Below are 24,787 nucleotides of genomic sequence, written 5' to 3' on the forward strand. Positions count from 1 at the left end.
CCCTGCCTGTTCACATGCCTACCAGAGTGTATAGGGCGTCTCAGGAAGGGAAGTGCTTCCGGTGAAAGGGCTTGCCACATCCATTCTGGGCAGCTCACTTATCTTTGGTCTCACCAGATACTCAGCATTCACCTGTGGCTCCAAGTAGCTGTTTGCACATGACAGCGACCACACACACTGGTACATTGTTTCGACAGGTGGGCTAAACCAGGTAACAGTAGTCAGCGGCCTGGCCTCATACTGTGCTGAGATAGGGACACGCCTGTCCCAGCATGCAAAGTCAGCTCAAGCGGACTGGGCAGATGAGATCTACAGTGAGATCCAACGGCCAGGAAAGCCGTTTTCATAATGCCACGATGCACTGTGTAAAGCTAAGGGCATGACAAGGCACAGAAAACACTGCAACCAAGGTACACCCCAGTTTGTGATATGTGTTCGCATCACTAGACCCGGACTTCTGATGTCCAAAGAGTGGAAATGACACAGTGCAAAGAGTTTTCCCACTTTAAAAACTCTCCCGCATGGATTTCTGTGGACGCGAACAAGACATCCAAATGGTATTTTTTTAAAAGCGCAAACAACAGGAATTCTGCAGATGCTGGAAATTCAAGCAACACACATCAAAGTTGCTGGTGAACGCAGCAGGCCAGGCAGCATCTCTAGGAAGAGGTACAGTCAACGTTTCAGGCCGAGACCCTTTGTCAGGACGTCGACTGTACCTCTTCCTAGAGATGCTGCCTGGCCTGCTGCGTTCACCAGAAACTTTGATGTGTGTCCAGATGGTATGTTGTCTCCCAGGTGCCTTATCTCCAATCAAGTCCTCATCATTACGTGGGAGGGTGAGCAACCAAAGGTCGTGGTCCATATAGGTACCAATGACATAGGTAGGAAGAGGGATGAGGTTACGTAAAGTGACTTCAATGTGTTAGGTGCCAAGTTAAAGGACAGGACCTCCAGGTTTGTGATCTTGTGATCTCAAGGTTGCTACCTGTGCCACATGCAAGTGAGGCATGAAAAAGGAAGATTATACAGTTTAACAAGTGCCCAAGTAGTTGGTGTAGGAGGGAGGGCTTCAGATTTTTGGATCATTGGGCACTCTTCCAGGGAAGGTAGGACCTGAACAGAAGGGACTGAGAGAATTGCAAGGAACAGACAAAGTCAAGAATCAAACAGTTGAGCATGATGGGACTAATGTTCTGAGCTGCATATATTTCAATGCAAGAAGTATTGCAGGAAAGGGCATGGAAACCTCTAACGGGGACAATGAGCTTGTCCAAATCTAGACTTTTCCATCCGTACAAAAAAAGCCCAGGGCATGAATCAATGCATAGAATTATGATATTGTAGCCATTAGAGATGTGGTTGCAGGAGGGGTAGGATCAGAATAAGGTTTATTATCACCGGCACATATCATGATATTTGTTAACTTAGCAGCAGCAGTACAATGCAATGCATATAGAAGAAAAAAAAATAATAAACAAATGAGTAAATTAACTGCAGTATGTATATATTGAAAAGATTAAAAATGCGTAAAAACATAAATAATATACAGTTTGAAAATGAAATATGTTCATGGGTTCAATGTCCATTGACAAATCGGATGGCAGACAGGAAGAAGCTGTTCGTGAATCACTGAGCGTGTGCCGTCAAGCTTTTGAAGCTCCTACCTAGTCATAGTCATACTTTATTGATCCCGGGGGAAACTGGTTTTCGTTACAGTTGCACCATAAATAATAAATAGCAATAGAACCATAAATAGTTAAATAGTAGTATGTAAATTATGCCAGGAAATAAGTCCAGGACCAACCTGTTGGCTCAGGATGTCTGACGCTCCAGGGGAGGAGTTGTAAAGTTTGATGGCCACATAGTCATAGTTATACTTTATTAGTCCCGGGGGAAATTGGTTAAAACATGCAGGAATGATTTCCTATGACGCTCAGTGTTGCATCTTGATGGAATGAGTCTCTGGCTGAATGTACTCCTGTGCCCACCCAGTACATTATGTAGTGGATGGGAGACATTGTCCAAGATGGCATGCAACTTGGACAGCATCCTCTTTTCAGACACCACCGTCAGAGAGTCCAGTTCCATCCCCATAACATCACTGGCCTTATGAATGAGTTTGTTGATTCTGTTGGTGTCTGCTACCCTCAGCCTGCTGCCCCAGCACACAACAGCATTGTTACCTGATGGTAACAATGCAAAAAGAGCATGCCCTGGGTGCTGGGGGTCCTTAATAATGGATGCTGCCTTTCTCAGACACCGCTCCCCAAATATGTCCTGGGTACTTTGTAGGCTAGTACCCAAGATGGAACCGACTAAATTTACAACCTTCTGCAGCTTCTTTCAGTCCTGTGCAGTAGCACCACACCCCCATACCAGACAGTGATGCAGCCTGTTACAATGCTCTCCACTGTACATCTATAGAAGTTTTTGAGTGTTTTTGTTGACATACCAAATCTCTTCAAACTCCTAATGAAGTATATTCACTGCCTTACCTTCTTTATAACTACATCGATATGTTGGGACCAGGTTAGGTCCCCAGGGATCTTAACACCCAGGAACTTGAAACTGCTCACTCTCTCCACTTCTGATCCCTCTATGAGGATTGGTATGTGTTCCTTCGTCTTACCCTTACAGAAGTCCACAATCAGCTCTTTCGTCTTACTGACGTTGAGTGCCAGGTTTTTGCTGCAACACCACTCCTCCAGTTGGTATATCTCACTCCTGTACGCCCTCTCATCACCATCTGAGATTCTACCAACAATGGTTGTATCATCAGCAAATTTACAGACGGTATTTGAGCTATGTCTAGCCACACAGTCAGTGGTATAGAGAGAGTAGAGTAGTGGGCTAAGCACACATCTGAGATGCACCAGTGTTGATCGCCAGTGGGGAGGGGATATTATCACCAATCTGCACAAATTGTGGTCTTCCGGATAGGAAGTCGATGATCCAATTGCAGAGGGAGATACAGAGGCCCAGGTTCTGCAATGTCTCAATCAGGATTGGGGGAATGATGGTGTTAAATGCTGAGCTATAGTCAACGAACAGCATCCTGACATACAGTGGTATGCAAAAGTTTGGGCACCCCGGTCAAAATTTCTGCTACGGTGAATAGCTAAGCGAGTAAAAGATGACCCGATTTCTAAAAGCCATAAAGTTATAAGATGACACATTTAATATTTTAAAGCAAGATTACCTTTATATTTCCATCTTTTACAGTTTCAAAATAACAAAAAAGGAAACGGGCCTGAAGCAAAAGTTTCGGCACCCTGCATGGTCAGTACTTAGTAACACCCCCTTTGGCAAGTATCACAGCTTGTAAACGCTTTCTGTGGCCAGCGAAGAGACTTTCAATTCTTGTTTGGGGGATTTTCGCCCATTCTTCCTTGCAAAAGGCTTCTAGTTCTGTGAGATTCTTGGGCTGTCTTGCATGCGCTGCTCTTTTGAGGTCTATCCACAGATTCTCGATGATGTTTAGGTCGGGGGACTGTGAAGGCCATGGCAAAACCTTCAGCTTGCGCCTCTTGAGGTAGTCCATCGTAGATTTTGAGATGTGTTTAGGATCATTATCCTGTTGTAGAAGCCATCCTCTTTTCATCTTCGGCTTTTTTTTTAAACAGACAGTGTAATGTTTGCTTCCAGAATTTGCTGGTATTTAAATAAATTCATTCTTCCCTCTACCAGTGAAATGTTTCCCTTGCCACTGGCTGCAACACAAGCCCAAAGCATGATCGATCCACCCCTGTGCTTAACAGTTGGAGAGGGGTTCTTTTCATGAAATTCTGCACCCTTTTTTCGCCAAACATACCTTTGCTCATTGCGGCCAAAAAGTTCTATTTTAACTTCATCAGTCCACAGGTCTCGTTTCCAAACTGCATCAGGCTTGTTCAGATGTTCCTTTGCAAACTTCTGACGCTGAGTTTTGTGGTGAGGAGGCAGGAAAAGTTTTCTTCTGATGACTCTTCCATTGAGGTCATATTTGTGCAGGTGTCGCTGCACAGTAGAACAGTGCACCACCACTCCACAGTCTGCTAAATCTTCCTGAAGGTCTTTTGCAGTCAAACGGGGGTTTTGATTTGCCTTTCTCGCAATCCTACGAGCAGTTCTCTCAAAGTTTTCTTGGTCTTCCAGACCTCAACTTGACCTCCACCATTCCTGTTAACTGCCATTTCTTAATTACATTACGAACTGAGGAAACGGCTACCTGAAAACACTTTGCTATCTTCTTATAGCCTTCTCCTGCTTTGTGGGCATCATTTATTTTAATTTTCAGAGTGCTAGACATCTGCTGATTGTTGGGGCAAGGTTTGAGGAGTCAGGGTATTTATAAAGCTTGAAATTTGCAACACCTGGCCTTTCCTAACGATTCCTAACAAGCCATAGCCCTAACAAGCTAATTAAGGTCTGAGACCTTGGCAAAAGTTATCTGAGAGCTCAAATCTCCTGGGGTGCCCAAACTTTTGCATGGTGCTCCTTTCCTTTTCTCTCCACTCTGAAATTGTACGAACCAAAAATAACACTAATCTTGCTTAAAATGTTGAAAAGAATGTTTCATCTTTAACTTAATGACCTTTGGAGATCAGTTCATCTTCTACTCACTTAACTATTCAGAGTAACAGAAATTTTGACCAGAGATGCCCAAACTTTTGCATGCCACTGTCGGTGTTTGTATTGTCCCGGTGGTTCCAGGGTTCCATTGTTTTAGATGCGATAGAGCGGGAGGGATTAAAGTGGTTACTGGTCAGGGAAAAAGTCATGGCAGTGCTCAGTCAGTACAGATTTGAGAACTCATCTAGTGAGGCTTTATAGACAAAACTGAGGAATAAGAAAGGTACAACTACATTAATGAGAACAATAGGAATTCTGCAGATGCTGGAAATTCAAGCAACACACATCAAAGTTGCTGGTGAACGCAGCAGGCCAGGCAGCATCTGTAGGAAGAGGTGCAGTCGACGTTTCAGGCCGAGACCCTTCGTCAGGACTAACTGAAGGAAGAGTGAGTAAGGGATTTGAAAGTTGGAGGGGGAGACGGCGAAGACACACTCAGGTTGGAGGAACAACACCTTATATTCCGTCTGGGTAGCCTCCAACCTGATGGCATGAACATCGACTTCTCTAACTTCCGCTAAGGCCCCACCTCCCCCTCGTACCCCATCTGTTACTTATTTTTATGCACACATTCTTTCTCTCACTCTCCTTTTTCTTCCTCTGTCCCTCTGAATATACCCCTTGCCCATCCTCTGGGTCCCCCCCTCCCCTCCTTGTCTTTCTTCCCGGACCTCCTGTCCCATGATCCTCTCGTATCCCCTTTTGCCTATCACCTGTCCAGCTCTTGGCTCTATCCCTCCCCCTCCTGTCTTCTCCTATCATTTTGGATCTCCCCCTCCCCCTCCAACTTTCAAATCCCTTACTCACTCTTCCTTCAGTTAGTCCTGACGAAGGGTCTCGGCCTGAAACGTCGACTGCACCTCTTCCTACAGATGTTGCCTGGCCTGCTGCGTTCACCAGCAACTTTAATGTGTGTTGCTTGACTACATTAATGAGGCTATTTTACATACCACCCAACAGTCCAAGGGATTTACAGGAACAAATTTGGAGAGAGATCGCAGATTGTTGCAAGAAACATGTTGTGATGGTAGGTGATAGTTGACTGGCAAAGGTATTCTTGGTAAGTGAGAGGCCTTCAAAAGTAAAATTTTGAGAGTACAAAACTTTTATGTGCCTGTCAGAATCAAATGAAAGGATAACAGATTTATAGAACCTTGGTTTTCAAGAGCTATTGAAGGAAAAAAAGGAGTTGCCTAGCAGGAAGGAACAAATGAGGTACTTGAGTATAAAAAATGCAAGAGAACACTGAAAAACCAAAAGAAAGCAGAAGTTGCTCTAGTAGACAAAGTGAAGAATTTCAAGGCCTTCTCCAGATACGTTAAGAAAGGATTGCAATGGACAATATTGGTTCTCTGGAAGATCAAAATGGTAATCTACGCATGGAACCAAAAGAGATGGGGAGATCTTAAATGGATTTTTTGCATCTGTATTTATTCAGGAGACAGACACAGAATCTACAGAAGTGAGGCAAACCACGGACCCTATATAAATTAGAGGTGGAAGTGTTTGCTGAATTGAGAGAAATTAGGGTGGACATATCCCCAGGGCTCAACAAGATGCTCCCTCGGACCCTGTGGGAGGCAAGTGCAGAAATTGTAGTGGCCCTAGCAGAGATATTTAAATCATCCTTCGAGACAGGTGAGGTAACAGAGGATTGAAGGATAGCTAATGTTGTTCCTCTGTTTAAGAAAGACTCTAAACATACACCAGGAAATTATAGGCCAGTGAACCTGACATCAGAAGTGGGAAAGTTATGTTTGACAAGGTCCAACATGGGAAGTTGGTCAAGAAGGTTCAATTGTTTGGCATTCAAGATAAGATAGTAAATTGGATCAGACACTGGCTTTGTGGGAGAAGCCTGAGAGTGGTAGTAGATGGTTGCCTCTCTGACTGATGGCCTGTGACTAGTGGTGTGCTGCAGGGATCAGGGTTGGGACCATTGTTTGACCTACTATGCTAGGTCTTACAGTGAGCAGTAGGGTTCTGAGGACTGTGATAGAACAAAGGGATTTGGGAATACAGATCCATTATTCATTGAAAGTGGCATCGCAGGTAGATAGGGTCGTGAAGAAATCTTTTGCACCTTGGCCTTCATAAATCAATTTACTGAGTACAGGAGATGGGATGTTATGTTAAAATTGTACAAGATGTTGGTGATGCCTAATCTGGAGTATTGCATGCAGTTTTGGTCACCTTCCTATAGGAAAAATGCAAATAAGATTGAAGGAATACAGAGAAAATTTACAAGGACCTGAGTTATAAGGTAAGATTAATAGGTTTAAACTTTATTGACTAGAACATAGAAAATTGAGGGGAGATTTGACACAGGAATATGAAATTATGAGGGGTATATATACAGTAAATGCAAGCAGGCCTTTTCCACTGAGGTTGGGTGAGACTACAACTGTAGGTCATGGGTTAAGGGTGAAAGGTGAAATATTTAAGGGGAACACAAGGGGAAAGCGTGGTGAGTGTGTGGAGCGCAATGGTGGATGCGATTTCAATTTCGACGTAAAGAGAAGTTTGGATCGGTATATGGATTAGAGGGGTTTGGAGGTATATGGTCTGGGTGCAGGTCGATGAGACTGAGCAGTTTAAATGGTTTGCCATGACTAGATGGGTCAAAGAGCCTACTTTGATGCTGTACTTTTCTATGACTCTATGACTAAGCATTTAGAGGAATTCCTGAAGAGCAACAGGATGGACTGCTATGGGTTAAGTGCTGAGAAATGGGTTAATTACAATATGGTGCTTAATTACCGAATGCACAATTTGGCCTTGTTTCTGTGTTGTCAAGAAGAAATTACACCTTTGTGACAATTTCACAGTACATTCATGCTGAAGTAAATTTATTTTCAAAGTACATAAATATCACCATATACCACCCTGAGATTCACTTTCTTGTAAGCATTACCAACAAATAAAGAAAGTCAATTTCTAATGCTGTACCATGAAGAGCATTCTAACCGGCTGCATGACTTTTTTTTTGGGGGGGGGGAAGGACGAGTGCTGCAGCTTCACAGGATTGAAGTAGCTGCAGAGAGTTGTAAAATAAGTCAGCTCCATCATAGGAACTAGCTTCCGTAGTATCCAGGACATCTTCAAGGAGCAGTCCTTCAAAAAGGCAGTGTCCATTATTAAGTATCCCCATTACCCAGGTCATGTCTTGTTCTCTTTGCTACCATCAGGAAGGAGGTACAGAAGCCTGAAGGCACACACTCAACGATTCCAGAACAGCTTCTTCCCCTCTGTCATCCGATTTCTGAATGGACATTGAATCCATGAACATTATTTCACTAAACAGTCCTGACGAAGGGTCTCGGCCTGAAACGTCGACTGCACCTCTTCCTACAGATGCTGCTTGGCCTGCTGCGTTCACCAGCAACTTTGATGTATGTTGCTTGAATTTCCAGCATCTGCAGAATTCCTGTTGTTTACATTATTTCACTACTTTATTTCTATTTTTGCACTGCTTACTTAACTATTTAATATATATATCTACTGTAATTCACAGGTTTTATCTATTACGTATTACACTCTACTGCTGCCGCAAAGACAACAAATTTCACGACATATGGCAGTGATATTAAACCTGATTCCTCATTCTGAGAATTTATTAACTATAACTAAACAGACTGACAACCAATGCGCAAAAGTCAAATTGTGCAAGTAAAAAATGTTTATATATGTCACCATTCCCCTGAATAATAAGTTTACCATCCTGGATACTGTTGGCAGGGACAACCGATCAGGTGTGAGCCCCGGTGGCAGGGTCTCTGGCACTGAGTCTGAACCGGTGGTGCAGAAGGGTGGGACGGAGAAGAGGAGAGCTGTCGTCATTGGAGACTCTATAGTCAGGGGAGCAGACAGGAGATTTTGTGGACGTGACAAGGACACCCGCATGGTTTGTTGCCTCCTGGGTGCCAGGGTCCGGGATGTCTCTGACCGGGTGCATGACACCCTGGTACGAGGGGGAAAGCAACCAGAAGTCGTGATACACGTTGGTACCAACGACATAGGCAGGAAGAGGGATGAGGTCCTGAAGTGTGAGTTTCGGGAACTAGGCAGAAGGCTGAAGAACAGAACCTCAAGGGTAGCGTTCTCAGGATTGCTGCCAGTGCTACGTGATAACGATGGTAAGAATTGGAGGAGATGGCAGTTGAATGCGTGGCTGAGGAGTTGGTGCAGGGGAAAGGGTTTTAGATTTTTGGATCATTGGGATCTCTTCTGGGGAAGGTGGGACCTGTACAGATTGGATGGGTTGCACATGAACTCAAGGGGGAGCAATGTCCTTGCAGGTAGGTTTGCTAGCATGGTTCGGGAGGGTTTAAACTAATTTGCGAGGGGGATGGGACCCGGAGCGGTAGAGCAGTGAAAGTGCATGGAGTAAAGCCAGATCTAACATAGAGAAAGGCTTTGAGGAAAGAGAAACAAAATAAAGGGTGTAAAGGTAGTAAGGTAGAAGGGCTAAAGTGTATGTACTTCAATGCAAGAAGCATCAGGAACAAAGGTGATGAACTGAGAGTTTGGATACATACATGGAATTATGATGTAGTGGCCATTACAGAGACTTGGCTGGCACCAGAGCGGGAATGGATTCTCAATATTCCTGGATTTCAGTGCTTTAAAAGGGATAGAGAGCGGGGGAAAGGGGAGGAGGGGTAGCATTACTGGTCAGGGCTACTATTACAGCTACAGAAAGGGTGGGTAATGTAGCAGGATCCTCTTTTGAGTCAGTATGGTGGAAGTCAGGAACAGGAAGGGAGCAGTTACTCTACTGGGAGTATTCTATAGGCCGCCTGGTAGCAGCAGAGATACCGAGGAGCAGATTGGGAGGCAGATTTTGGAAAGGTGCAAAAATAACAGGGTTGTTATCAAGGGTGACTTTAACTTCCCTAATATTGATTGGCACCTGATTAGCTCCAAGGGTTTAGATGGGGCAGAGTTTGTTAAGTGTGTCCAGGACGGATTCCTGTCACAGTATGTTGACAGGCTGACTAGGGGGAATGCTAGATCTAGTATTAGGTAACGAACCAGGTCAGGACACAGATCTCTCAGTGGGTGAGCATCTGGGAGACAGTGACCACTGCTCCCTGGCCTTTAGCATTATCATGGAAAGGACAGAATCAGAGAGGACAGAAAAATTTTTAATTGGGGAAGGGCAGTATGACGCTGTAAGGCGAGAGCATGCGGGTGTGAATTGGGATGGTTCTTGCAGGGAAATGAACTATGGATATGTGGTCGATGTTTAGGGATCTCTTGCTGGATGTTAGGGATAAATTTGTCCCGCTGAGGAAGATAAAGAATGGTAGGGTGAATGAACCATGGGTGACAAGTGAGGTGGAAAATCTAGTCAGATGAAATAAGGCAGCATACATGAGGTTTAGGAAGCAAGGATCAGATGGGTCTATTGAGGAATATAGGGTAGCAAGAAAGGAGCTTAAGAAGGGGCTGAGAAGAGCAAGAAGGGGGCATGAGAAGGCCTTGACGAGTAGGGTAAAGGAAAACCCCAAGGCATTCTTCAATTATGTGAAGAACAAAAGAATGACAGGAGTGAAGGTAGGACCGATTAGAGATAAAGATGGGAAGATGTGCCTGGAGGCTGTGGAAGTGAGCAAGGTCCTCAATGAATACTTCTCTTCGGTATTCACCAACGAGAGTGAACTTGATGACAGTGAGGACAATATGAGTGAGGTTGATGTTCTGGAGCATCTTGATATTAAGGGACAGAAGGTGTTGGAGTTGTTAAAAAATATTAGGACAGATAAGTCCCCGGGGCCTGACGGAATATTCCCCAGGCTGCACCACGAGGCGAGGGAAGAGATTGCTCAGCCTCTGGCTAGGATTTTTATGTCCTCATTGTCCACGGGAATGGTATCAGAGGATTGGAGGGAAGCGCATATTGTCCCCTTTTCCAAAATAGGCAGTAGGGATAGTCCGGGTAATTATAGGCCAGTAAGCCTTACGTCTGTGGTGGGAAAGCTGTTGGAAAAGATTCTTAGAGATAGGATCTATGGGCATTTAGAGAATCATGGTCTGATCAGGGACAGTCAGCATGGCTTTGTGAAGGGCAGATCGTGTCTAACAAGCCTGATAGAGTTCTTTGAGGAGGTGACCTGGCATATAGGTGAGGGTAGTGCAGTCGATATGATCCACATGGATTTTAGTAAGGCATTTGACAAGGTTCCACACGGTAGGCTTATTCAGAAAGTCAGAAGGCATGGAATCCAGGGAAGTTTGGCCAGGTGGATTCAGAATTGGTTTGCCTGCAGAAGGCAGAGGGTCGTGGTGGAGGGAGTACATTTGGATTGGAGAGTTGTGACTAGTGGTGTCCAACAAGGATCGGTTTTGGGACCTCTACTTTTCATGATTTTTATTAACGACCTGGATGTGGGAGTAGAAGGGTGGGTTGGCAAGTTTTCAGACAACACAAAGGTTGGTGGTATTGTAGATAGTGCAGAGGATTGTCGAAGATTGCAGAGAGACATTGATAGGATGCAGAAATGGGCTGAGAAGTGGCAGATGGAGTTCAACCCGGAGAAGTGTGAGGTGGTACACTATAGAAGGACAAACTCCAAGGCAGAGTACAAAGTAAATGCCAGGATACCTGGTAGTGTGGAGGAGCAGAGGGATCTGGGGGTACATGTCCACAGATCCCTGAAAGTTGTCTCACAGGTAGATAGGGTAGTTAAGAAAGCTTATGGGGTTTTAGCTTTCATAAGTCGAGGGACAGAGTTTAAGAGTCGTGAGGTAATGTTGCAGCTCTATAAAATTCTGGTTGGGCCACACTTGGAGTATTGTGTCCAGTTCTGGTCGCCTCACTATAGGAAGGATGTGGAAGCATTGGAAAGCGTACAGAGGAGATTTACCAGGATGCTGCCTGGTTTAGAGTATGCATTATGATCAGAGATTAAGGGAGCTAGTGCTTTACTCTTTGGAGAGAAGGAGAATGAGAGGAGACATGATAGAGGTGTACAAGATATTAAGAGGAATAGATAGAGTGGATAGCCAGCGCCTCTTCCCCAGGGCACCACTGCTCAATACAAGAGGACATGGCTTTAAGGTAAGGGGTGGGAAGTTCAAGGGGGATATTAGAGGAAGGTTTTTTTTCCTCAGAGAGTGGTTGGTGCGTGGAATGCACTGCCTGAGTCAGTGGTGGAGGCAGATACACTGGTGAAATTTAAATGACTACTAGACAGGTATATGGAGGAATTTAAGGTGGGGGGTTATATGGGAGTCAGAGTTTAAGGGTCAGCACAACATTATGGACTGAAGGGCCTGTACTGTGCTGTACTATTCTATGTTCTAAATAATACTGAGAATTGGAGTCTTTGAAAGTGAGTCTGTAGGTTCTGGAGTCAGTTCAGTGCTGAGGTCCCAGAGAAGTTATCAATGCCAGTCAAGAAGTCTGATGGTTGTAGGTAAATGACTGTTTTTGAACCTGGTAGTGTGGGGGCCAAGCTCCTGTACCTCCTACCCAATGGTAGTAGCAAGAAGACAACATGGCCTGGATGGTGGGGTTCCTTGATAATGGATGCTGCTTTCCTGTGACAGTGCTCTTAGTAGATGTACTCAATGGTGGGGAGTGCTATGCCTGTATCCACCACTTCTGTAGACTTTTCCAAACATGGGCATTGGTATTTGCATAGTAGGCTGTGGTGCAACCATTCTGTACTCTCAAACAAACATACAGGTTGTATTCTCCACTTGGATCCATTCAACTGCAATCAAGTCAGATGGATCCAAAAGGAGAGTTGAACACCCATGTAGGGGCTTACAGAGAACGAGAGATTGAAGAAGAGGTTGCAGTTTCAAGGATGGAAGTCCTAGGTTTTATTTAAAGAGGAATGATGATAACAGAATGGGATGAAAGAGTGACAGTATCTAAAAAAGCTATTAATCGATGTCACCCAACAAGGGAGCCAGCAAAAGAATTTGATTGGTCACCAATTTAGCAGACTGAAGGAGTGGTAAGTAATGCAGCCAAAACACCGACACTGATATGGGAGCAGAGAGAGAGATTACTGCAATGTTATCCTTTGACTGCAGTTGAACAGAGTAGAATCAGGCATGAAAAGTCCTCCCAAGTTGGACAATGAAGATGATCTACTGAAGGATGGTGGAAAGGTCTTGTCAAACAGTGAAGCAACTTCTTGAGGAGGCATGGTTTACCATAATCCAGGGGTTCCCAACCTTTTTTATGCCATGGAGCAACATCATTAAGCAAAGGGCACTTGGACCCCAGGATGGGAACCCCTGCCATACTCAAAGTCAGATGGTCGGTCATTTGTGACGTTTATTAAGTTGTAGTACAATGAAACTATAAACACTCCATTTCCAGAAAAGGTGCTTAAAAATTTGGGAGGAGGCAAGAGCTGTGAGGAATGAATATTAGTAAGGAGATAGGAAAATGGTTTGCTTGGGAAAAGGGTTGGAGAAGACATTAGATTCAGAAAAAAATTACAGATTTGGGATGGCATAGTAACGTAGAGCAACTGTGTTACAGTGCCAGTGATCACCCATCGGGATTCGATTCCCGACACAGCCTGCAAGGAGCTTGTACGTAAAATCTGTGCCAGCCTGGGTTTCCTCACACAATCTAAAGACATATGGTTAGGGTTAGTGAGTTGTGGGCATGTTATGCTGGTGACACTGGCGGGCTTGCCCCCAGCATAATCCTTGGGCTGTGTTTGTCGTTGACGCAAAACAATGCATTCACTGTATATTTCGATGTTTTAATATGCATATGACAAATAAAGCTAATCTTTCCTTCTAGATTTGTAAAAGAGGCCTTAGCATTCAAGAAAAGGTATCCATTAATAGGTAACTTGAGCAAAATGGAATGTTGATTGGTCAGCACTAATCATTCAACACAGTGACGGCAGTGATACCACCTTCACTGACTCTTAAGTGAATCAATCCAGGTTGTCCTCTCCTGCTCCCTCCATTACCTCATCCTCCAATTATTCAGTTCACTTTTGAGTGTTATTATTGAAGTTGCTTCCAACACTTGCAAGCAAATCATTCCAAATCACACCAAAACCCTGTAAAAAAAACGTTTCCTCATATCACCTCCAATATCTTTGCCAAGAACTTCCATCTGTTCTATGGTTTCTCATCCATCTGCAACTAGAAACTTGTCTTGACTTGTTTACTCTCTTGAAATTATTTACAATTTTCTGAATATTTCTCATTACATTGAAGTCCACGATCTCTAATATCATTCCAATATTTCCATTCTGCACCCATTCAAGGTCATGGTCAACTACAGTGCACAGATGAGAACACGAGACTCAAGTTTCAGGTCAAGACCGCTATAGGGCACCACTGTGGCGTAGCGGTTAGCAACATGCTATCACAGCTCGGGGTTATGGGAGTTCAGGGTTCAATCCCGGCATCCACCCTCCCTGTGGAATGCACTGGTTTTCTCCAGGTCCTCCAGTTTCCCTCCACAGTCCAAAGAGCTACTGGTTAGGTTAACTGCTATTGTAAATTGCCCTGTGAATAGATTAGGGACAAATCGGGTTTGTCGGGGGTTGCTGGGCTATGTGGTCAAAGGCCAGAAGGGCCTATTCTGTGCTGTATCGCTAAATATGATGAAAGGTCTCAGACTGAAATGCCATGGATGCTGCCCGACTTGCTGAGTTCTTCCAAAGTATTATGTGTGTTGCTCTTGATTTCCAGCATCTGCAGAAACTCTTGCGTTTACAAAACTCAAGTTGTGGTCTGATCTATCTTACATGAATCTGTTTGAATGCTATTCCTCTCATGAAAAATCCAAGGTTAAAAATCATAGACTGACTAAAATATCCATCGCCTATTTCCTTACCCTTTCAAAGGTGTCTTATAGTTATATGTTTACTCTATATACTCATGTGACTTCCCATTAGTCAGCTTTAAATATTAACTTATAATTTCTACTTAACTCACAGAACTTGGTCACATAAAAGTATTTTCAACTCTATAGATGTAAAAATAATTAGCCACGTTTACAAATAGTATGGATAAAAGAGAAATGGAGGGCTTTGGGAAGGGGCAGATTAGATCAGGGGTTTCCAGCCCTTTTTATGCTATGGACCCCCACCATTATCGGAGGAGGTCTGTGGATCTCAGGTTAGATTGATCTTAGAGTTGGTTAAATAGTCGGCAGAACACCGTGGGCTGAAGTGCCTGTACTGTGCTGTAATGTTCTATTATTAATTACTCATCAAGTTTTCTCTTTAAACTGCATTTCACCATACACAGACATCAATTTATACAATTTTTTAAAAATTCTAACACTATTCGACATTCTGATATTGCTTTTCCCTTGCTCTACCTCAATGTACTGATGTAATAAAAAACAATTTACCAACATAAGAGACCAGACCTTAGTCAAATCTCCTTTATTTTACAACTGCCCCTTACGAATGAGCATTTTTAATTACCTCCATCATTTTTAATTCTATTCTTAAAGTGAATTAAATTATCTTCCAGATGATTTTCCAACTATCCTATTTTTCTGATATTTACACATTCCCTGCAAAACTTTTTTTACTAATTTTAAAACTAACGAATCCAGGAAACAGCTTAAGATACATTACCCAGCTCGACCAATTCATTCCATTGCCAATAATATTAACCTCACCATGATTGGCCATACTCTATCAGCATTATTATTTCGATTTAGAATACCTTTTAAATTGAAGATCCCTACCACAATCAATTGACAAACTGGGTAACAGCTTCTTCCCCCGGGTTGTGAGACTAATGAATGCCCTGCCAACACCAAGGACTCATCATTAGAACAGCAAGCTGTTTACTGTAGTGTTTGTGCACATTACATGCATTTTGGATTATGAACTCATCTATGGTAATATTTTGTTCTGTGCTGTAGATGGTACATGTATTATGGGTGTACTGTACCATGGTCCGGAGGAACAGTGTTTCGTTTGGTTGTATGCATGCACGTTCAGATGACAATAAACTTGAACTTGAAGTACAGATTTTTTTTACTGCTCTTTAACGAATACCAACCATTATGTCTTCTTCCCCGCCCCACCCCTTCCCAGACACCAGAGAGACCGCTAGAAATCTGGAGCAACACACAAATGCTTGAGGAATTACGCTAGTCAGGCTGCGGAGAGGACTTCTTCGTGTCGGGGCCCTCAATCAGGACCAAATGCAGACTCCTTTGATCAAACCACTATAACTTCCTCTGTTCCAAGCAACACAAACAAATTACTAGAGGAACCCAGCAAGTCAGACAGAATCTATGATAAGGAATAAAGAGTCGACAGGTCCTGCATTTTCTCTCTCTCTCTCTCTCTCTATAACTATTTCCGGCATCAGCAGTATCTCTCGTGTTAATGATTCTCCGTTCCGAGCAGGTCGGCACAGAAAGGGGGATGGCGCCATGCCCACAGTCCGCTCGGGCTCCAAGTTAGGCCGCAAAGCCTGGGCCTCGAGCAGGAAACCCAAACCAACCCCCAGGTCCCCGAGTGACAACTCACCCTTTCATAGTGAACTTCACCACCGCTAACCTGCAGCCGGCGTTCGTCAGCTCGGGCTGGAACTCGGAGTCCGCCTCCACCACTTTCACTCTCATCGTCACGCAACTGAACCCGGCGATAATTCACCGAGAGCGGCCTCAACTTTAATTTTAAAAAAATTAATCTGATTTTAAAATGGGGAAAAAACGCGCTCCGGCCTCAAACGCGCAGGGAAAATCACCAGCCAATAAAAAACGTTCCCCCGCCTCTTCGCGTCGCCTATTGGCTCTGGAGCCCGGGCAGTGCCCGGCGCTATCGCTCAATTTCTCTTATGATTGGTAGACACGGTAGTCAGTCAAAGGAGGTTCTGGCCGTCGGAAGCCGTCGTCCTTGCGTCCAGGCAGGTGGCCTGGTTTTCTTTGCTAAGTCATGGTGGGAACAGGGAAGTACTGCATCAGCGCCCTTCCTGGAGGCCAGGAGATCAAGAGGCATTAATTAGGGTTGCCCCTCTTATCTGGCGGGTGGCATGAGTTTCTTTGCAAAGCCATGAAGCCAGCAGAGAATTGAAATTGGTTTATTCTTGTCACATGTACATAGGTACAGTGTGAAATACTTCTCTTGCATACTGGAGAAACTCAGCAGGTCAGGCAGCATCCATGGAATCAAATAAACAGTCGAGTCTTTGGACCAAGACACTTAACCATCTTGTGTTTATGATATACTGTTCATGCAGATGAAGTCATTACAATAGTGCATCGAAGAGATAGGGTAACTAATGAGACAGTACTCCAACGTGCCCATACAAAAAGATCTTTAATGAGAACATTAAAAGAGAGGAAACTTAAATTCCTGGGCCACGTCATCAGAAAGGGAGAAATAGAATGCCTTACAAGGCCGTATGCCTGGGAAACACGGAAGAGGAAGGCAAGGAAGAAAATATATGGACACTGAAAGAACTAACGGATCCAAGTGTGCGAGATATCATTGATGCTGCGAGGGATCGTCCGATGTGGAAAGCCATGATCGCCCAAGCATGTAACGCGCAAGGCACATGAAGAAGAAGAAGAAGTGCATTGAAGAGTAGAACAAAGTTAAACAACAACAGAATGATGAATAAAGTGTACCAGCTACAGTGCAGGTGCCATGCAATAAGGTGTTAGAATATTTAACTATCTATTTAGCATGGAACAGGCCTTTCTGGCCAAATGAGCCAGGCCGACCAGCAACCCACCTATTGGAATCTAGCCTAATCACAATTTCAATAACCAATTAACCTTAAATACGCCCAACGATCTGGCCTCCACAGCTGCATGTGGCATCAAATTCCACAAATTCACCACCCTTTGGTGAAAGGAATTTCTCCGCATCTATCCTGAGGCTGTGTCCTCTTGTCCTCGACTCTTCTACCATGGGAAACATGCTTTCCACATCTACTCTGTCTAGGCCTTTCAACATTCGAAAGATTTTAATGAGATCCCCCCAATCCTTCTGAAATCCAGCAAGTACAGACCCAGAGCCATCAAAATTTCTCATATGATAACCATTCCATTCCTGTAATCATCCTTATCAACCTCCTCTGGACTCTCCAATGGCAGTACATCTTTTCTAAGATAAGGGGCCCAAATCGGTTCACAATACTGCCTCACCAGTGTCTTATAGAGCCTCAGCATCACATCCTTGCTCTTGTATTCTAGACCTCTTGAAATGAATGCTAACATGGCATTTGCCTTCCTCACCACCGACTCAAGTTAACCTTCGGGGTGTTCCACCCAAGGACGCCCAAGTCCCTCTGCATCTCGGATTCCTGGATTTTCTCCGCATTTAGAAAATAGTCCACACATTTATTTCTACTATCAAAGTACATGACCATGCATTTTCCAACATTGTATTCCATTTGTCACTATCTTGTCCATTTCCTAATCTTTCTAAGTCCTTCTGCATCCTACCTGTTTCCTCAACACTACCTGCCACTCTACCAATCTTTGTATCATTTGCAAACTTGGCAACAAAGCCATCTATTCCATCATCTAAATCATTTATATACAGCAGAAAAAGAAGTGGTCCCAATACCAAACCCTGCGGAACACCACTAGTCACTGGCAGCCAACCAGAAAAGGAACCTTTTATTCCCACTCGCCGCCTCCTACCAATCAGCCAAAGCTCTAACCATGTTAGTAACTTTCCTGTAATACCATGGGCTCTTAACTTGGTAAGCAGCCTCATGTGTGGCACCTTGTCAAAGGCCTTCTGAAAGTCCAAATGTACAACATCCACTGCACCCCTTTATCTATCCTACTTGTAATCTCCTCAAAGAATTCATACAGGTTCATCAGGCAGGATTTTCCCTGAAGGAAATCATGCTGACTTATTCCTATCTTGTCCTGTGTCACCAAGTACTCCATCACCTCATCCTTAACAATTGACTCTTAACATATTCTCAGCCACTGAGGTCAGGCTAACTGGTCTATAATTTCCTTTCTGCTGCCTTCCTCCTTTCTTAAAGAGTGGAGTAATATTTGCAATTTTCCAGTCCTCTGGCACCATGCCAGAATCCAATGATTCTTGAAAGATTATTACTAATGCCACCACAATCTCTAACGCTACCTCTTTCAGAACCCTAGGATGCAATTCATCTGGTCCGGGTGACTTATGTACCTTTAGGTCCTTCAGCTTTTTGAGCACCTTCTCTCTTGTAATATTAACTACACCCACCTCTCTTCCTTCACAAACTACAACATCAGGCATACTGCTCGTGTCTTCCAAAGTGAAGACTGTAAATACTCAAACAACAGTCCTGACGAAGGGTCTCGGCCTGAAACGTCGACTGCGCCTCTTCCTATAGATGCTGCTTGGCCTGCTGCGTTCACCAGCAACTTTGATGTATGTTGACTGTAAATACTCGGTTAGTTCATGAGCCATCTCCTTGTCCCCTGTTATTATTTCTACTGCCTCAATTTCTAGCAATCCTATATCAACTTCATTTCTCCTTTATTTTTAACATACTTGAAAAACTTTTACTATCCACTTTGATATTATTTGCCAGCTTGCTTTCATATTTCATCTTTTCCCTTCTATTAACTTTTTTAGTTGCCCTCTGTAGGTTTTTAAAAACTTCCCAATCCTCTACCTTCCCACTAATTTTTGTTTTGTTGTATACCCTTTCTTTTGCTTTTACCATGGCTTTGACTTCCCTTGTCAGCCACGGTTGTACTATTTTACCATTTGAATATTTCTTCATTTTTGGAATACATATTTTACTGATGTTGTTTTCTCTTGTTGCGGGTGTTGTTCTGCTCAACATAGAGAGGATGCTATATTGGCGCCAGAATGTGTGCGACATTTGTGGGCTGCTCCTTAGGTAGTGTTGATTATTGAAGCCAATGTTATTTTCACCCTTCCTTGTCAGTTCTGAAGAAGGATCTTGGCTTGAAACGTCGACAGTTTATTCATTTCCATAGATGCTGCCTGGCCTGCTGAGTTCCTCCAGCATTTTGTGTGCGCTGCTTTGGATTTCCAGCATCTACAGACTTCCTGGTGTTTCTGATTTACTGCTCCACTGTGAAGGCTCTTTGAGGTATGCCTACCCTGAAGAAGCTTAAATCTTCTCTTCGACGAGAGCTCAGTGAAACTCCCTCTCACCACTCACCCTCTGTGCTCTCTGCTGTCTCCGACTCTTCAACCATCTACCGGATTCCTTCCTCTCCAGCCAATGACTTTTTCCACCCTCCCGGCTTCACCTATCACCTTCCAGCTATCTGCCTTCCTGTCCCACAAATTTTTTATTCTGATGTCTTCCCCCTTCCTTCTAAGTCCTGAAGAAGGGCCTCAGCTCAACATATCAAAAGGTTATTTGTTTCCGTAGACATGCCTGACCTGCTGAGTTCCTCCAGCGTCTTGCATGTTTTACTCTGGATTTCCAGCATCAGCAGACGTTCTCGTATTTATGACACAGATAAGCAGGTAACGGTCAGGAGAGGGAAGGGCAGGAGTCAGATGCTAGAGAGTACCCCTGTGGCTGTACCCCTTAACGATAAGTACTCCTGTTTGAGCATTGTTGGGGGTGGAGGTGACGGTCTACCTGGGGGAAGCAACAGTGGCCGTGCCTTTGGCACAGAGTCTGGCCTTGTGGCTCAGAAGGGTAGGGAAAGGAAGAGGATGGCAGCAGTGATAAGGGACTCTAGAGTTAAAGGGTTACATAGGCGATTTTGTGGATGCAGGAAAGAAGTACAGATGGTAGTTTGCCTCCCAGGTGCCAGGGTCCGGGATGTTTCTGATGGTGTCCACGTTATCCTGAAGTGGGAAGGAGAACAGCCAGAGGTCCTGGTACACATTGGTACCCATGACATAGGCAGGAAAAGGGAGGAGGTCCTGAAAGCAAACTACAGGGAGCTAGGAAAGAAGTTGAGAAGCAGGATCTCGAGATTACTGCCTGTGCCACGTGACAGTGAGTATAGGAATAGAGTGAGGTGGAGGATAAATGCGTGGCTGAGGGATTGGAGCAGGGGGCAGGGATTCAGATTTCTGGATCATTGGGACCTCTTTTGGGGCAGGAATGACCTGTACAAAAAGGACAGGTTGCACTTGAATCCCAGGGGGACCAATATCCTGGCAGGGAGGTTTGCTAAGGCTATTGGGGAGAGTTTAAACTAGGGTCGCTGGCGGGGGGGGTGGGGTAGGAACAAAACTGAAGAGACGGAGGAAGAGGTGGTTGGCTCACAAATAGAAAGAGTGCAGAAGGGAGGATAGGCAGGTGAAAGAGAAGGGACGCGCTCAGACCAATGGTTTGAGTTGTGTCTATTTTAATGCAAAGAGTATTATGAACAAAGTGGATGACCTTAGAGCATAGATCAGTACTTGGAGCTATGATGTTGTGGCCATTACAGAGACTTGGATGGCTCAGGGGCAAGAATGGTTACTTCAAGTGTCAGGCTTTAGATCTTTCAGAAAGGACAGGGAGGGAAGCAAAAGAGGGGGGGGGTGTGGCACTGTTGTTCGGAGATAGTTTCACGGCTGCAGAAAAGGAGGAAGTCATGGAGGGATTTCCACTGGGTCTCTGTGGGTGGAAGTTAGGAACAGGAAGAGGTCAATAACTCTACTGGGTTATTGGGTGGAGACCAACAGAAACAGGGACATTGAGGAGCAGATAGGGAGACAGATCCTGGAAAGGTGTAATAATAACGCGGTTGTTGTGGTGGGAGATTTTGATTTCCCAAATATCAATTGGCATCTCCCTAGAGCGAGGGGTTTTGATGGGGTGGAGTTTGTTAGGTGTGGTCAGGAAGGTTTCCTGACACAATATGTACAAACGTTGTAGATAAGCCAACAAGAGGAGAGGCAGTACTTGATCTGGTATTGGGAAATGAAACTAGTCAGGTGTCAGATCGCTTAGTGGGAGAGCATTTTGGAGATAGTGATCACAATTCTATCTCCTTCAACATAGCATTGGAGAGGGATAGGAACAGACAAGTTAGTAAAGCGTTTAATTGGAATAAGGGGAAACGTTAAGCTATCAGGCAGGAGCTTGGAAGCATAAATTGGGAACAGATGTTCTCAGGGAAATGTACGGAAGAAATGTGGCAAATGTTCAGGGGATATTTGCGTGGAGTTCTGCATAGGTATGTTCCAATGAGACAGGGAAGGGATGGTAGGGTACAGGAACCGTGGTGTATAAAGGCTGTTGTAAATCTAGTCAAGAAGAAAAGAAGAGCTTACGAAAGGTTCAAAAAACAAGGTAATGATAAAGATCTAGAAGATTATAAGGCTAGCAGGAAGGAGCTTAAGAAAGAAATTAGGAGAGCCAGAAAAAGCCAGGAGAAGGCTTTGGCCGACAAGATTAAGGAAAACCCCAAGGCATTCTACAAGTATGTGAAGAGCAAAAGAATAAGACGTGAGAGAATAGAACCAATCAAGTGTGACAGTGGAAAAGTGTGTACGGAACCGGAGGAGATAGCAGTGGTGCTTAATAAGTACTTTGCTTCAGTATTCACTACGGAAAAGGATCTTGGCGATTGTAGGGATGACTTACAGTGGATTGAAAAGCTTGAGTATGTAGATATTAAGAAAGTGGATGTGCTGGAGCTTTTGGAAAGCATCAAGTTGGATAAGCCACCGAGACCGGACAAGATGTACCCCAGGCTACTGTGGGAGGCAAGTTAGGAAATTGCTGAGCCTCTGGCAATGATCTTTGCATCATCAATGGGGACAGGTGAGGTTCTGGAGGATTGGAGGGTTGCGGATGTTGTTACCTTATTCAAGAAAGGGAGTGGAAATTATAGACTTACTTCAGTGGTTGGTAAGTCGATGGAGAAGATCCTGAGAGGCAGGATTTATGAAAATTTGGAGAGGCATAGTATGATTAGGAATAGTCAGCATGGCTTTATCAAAGGCAGGTTGTGCCTTACGAGCCTGATTGAATTTTTTGAGGATGTGACTAAACACATTGATGAAGGTAGAGCAGTAGATGTAGTGTATATGGATTTCAGCAAGGCATTTGATAAGGTACCCCATGCATGGCTTATTGAGAAAGTAAGAAGGCATGGGATCCAAGGGGACATTGCTTTGTGGATCCAGATCTCGCTTGCCCACAGAAGGCAAAGAGTGGTTGTAGACCAGTCATCTTCTGCATGGAGGTCAGTGACCAGTGGTGTGCCTCACGGATCTGTTCTGGGACCCCTACTCTTCGTGACTTTTATAAATGACTTGGATGAAGAAGTGGAGGGATGGGTTAGTAAGTTTGCTGATGACACAAAGGTTGGGGGTGTTGTGGATAGTGTGGAGGGCTGTCAGAGGTTACAGCGGGACTTTGATATGATACAAAACTGGGCTGAGAAGTGGCAGATGGAGTTCAACCCAGATAAGTGTGAGGTGGTTTATTTTGATAGTCAAATACGATGGCAGAATGTAGTATTAATGGTAAGGCTCTTGGCTGTGTGGAGGATCAGAGGATCTTGGAGTCTGAGTCCATAGGACACTCAGAGCTGCTGCGCAGGTTGATTCAGTGGTTAAGAAGGCATACGGTTCATTGGCCTTTATCAATCGTGGGATTGAGTTTAGGAGCCGAGAGGTAATGTTGCAGCTATATAGGACCCTGGTCAGACCCCACTTGGAGTACCGTGCTCAGTTCTGGTCGGCTCACTACAGGAAGGATGTGGAAACCATAGAAAGGGTGCAGAGGAGATTTACAAGGATGTTGTCTGGATTGGGAAGCATGCTTTATGAGAATAAGTTGAGTGAGCTTGGCCTTTTTTCCTTGGAGCGACGGAGGATGAGAGGTGATCTGATAGAGGTGTATAAGATGATGAGAGGCATTGATCATGTGGATAGTCAGAGGCTTTTTCCCCAGGGCCGAAAAGGCTAGCACGAGAAGGCACAGTTTTAAGGTGCTTAGAAGTAGGTAAAGAGGAGATGTCAGGGGTAATTTTTTTTACGCAGAGTGGTGAGTGCATGGAATGGGCTGCTGGAGACGGTGGTGGAGCAGGATACGATAGGGATTAAGAGACTCCTGGACAGGTACATGGAGCTCAGAAAAATAGAGGGCTATAGGTAAACCTAGTAATTTCTAAGGTAAGGACATGTTTGGCACAGCTCTGTGGGCCGAAGGACCTGTATTGTGCTGTAGGTTTTCTATGTTTTTATTTTTCTATATTTCGATGTACTTGATTAATAAATGAATCTAAATCTGAATCGACTTTGATTATTACCATTGCTAATGTTGCTGTTGTTCTTTTCTGGGCCTTGTGACACATCAGGTGACAACCTTGCCGTTCCTTTAGCACTTTTGTCTGTTTTTTATGAGGCCAAGTTGCTAACTTGGCGCTCAACCCAGCACAGATGAAAAGCATATAAAGGAGCCAGCCGGATTCGAACCCAGGACCACTCACCTCGAAGTCCAGTGTGAATGCAGCGCACTACCGGCTGGCATATATTTGCTAATACTTGATATTTATTTTGAATTTACACCCTTCTCCACATCAGTGATTAGGTTCCATAACAATCACTATGACAATGAAAAAATAATGACATGAAAATACTTATGAGCTAGTGAATTAGGCACAAGAAGAGGCCACTTGTTCCTTCAGGTTTGCCCACTACTTCACAACATCATGGCTCATTTAAATGTAACTTAAATTCTGCAATCTTCTCTTCTTGTGTGAACCTTTCAATGAATAACAATTTGCTTAATTCAGCTCGCTATGTACCTTGAATTTTGGAGCAGATGGTTCCTTTTCACTAGGAGTTAAGCCAAACCTTCTAGAATGCAATGATTTTTCTTTTAAAATCTTCCAAAGCAGATCCTGTAAAATATGAAACATGTTAGAATGCCAAATGTACTTTTTGCTTTGAAGAGTACATCAAATGATACTAAAATAATTTATGAATACACGCAACACACATCAAAGTTGCTGGTGAATGCAGCAGGCCAGGCAGCATCTCTAGGAAGAGGTACAGTTGACGTTTCGGGCTGAGACCCTTCGTGGGAGGTGGAGGAGGAGATCCAAAATGGTAGGAGGGGGAGGGATGGAGCCAAGAGCTGGACAGGTGATTGGCAAAAGGGATATGAGAGGATCATGGGACAGGAGGCCCAGGGAGAAAGACAAGGGGGAGGGGGGAAAAACCCAGAGGATGGGCAAGGGGTATAGTCAGAGGGACAGAGGGAGAAAAAGGAGAGAGAGAGAAAGAATATGTGTATATAAATAAATAAC

At 44.2% G+C, this 24,787-nt stretch overlaps 1 protein-coding gene across 1 annotated transcript in view; it reads right to left on the minus strand.

Annotated features, from left to right (window-relative positions):
* The window catches only part of txnl1 (thioredoxin-like 1), a 39,064-nt gene extending 22,722 nt beyond the window's left edge, over positions 1-16,342 (minus strand). Inside the window, exon 1 of the mRNA XM_063042657.1 lies at positions 16,107-16,342. Within this exon, the coding sequence (XP_062898727.1) occupies positions 16,107-16,201 (95 nt within the window). The 5' untranslated portion in view covers positions 16,202-16,342. The remainder of the gene's footprint in view (positions 1-16,106) is intronic.
* Positions 16,343-24,787: the final 8,445 nt, after the last annotated feature.

The sequence above is a fragment of the Mobula hypostoma genome, chromosome 3, assembly GCF_963921235.1.
Source record: "Mobula hypostoma chromosome 3, sMobHyp1.1, whole genome shotgun sequence".
Taxonomy (NCBI): Eukaryota; Metazoa; Chordata; class Chondrichthyes; order Myliobatiformes; family Myliobatidae; genus Mobula; species Mobula hypostoma.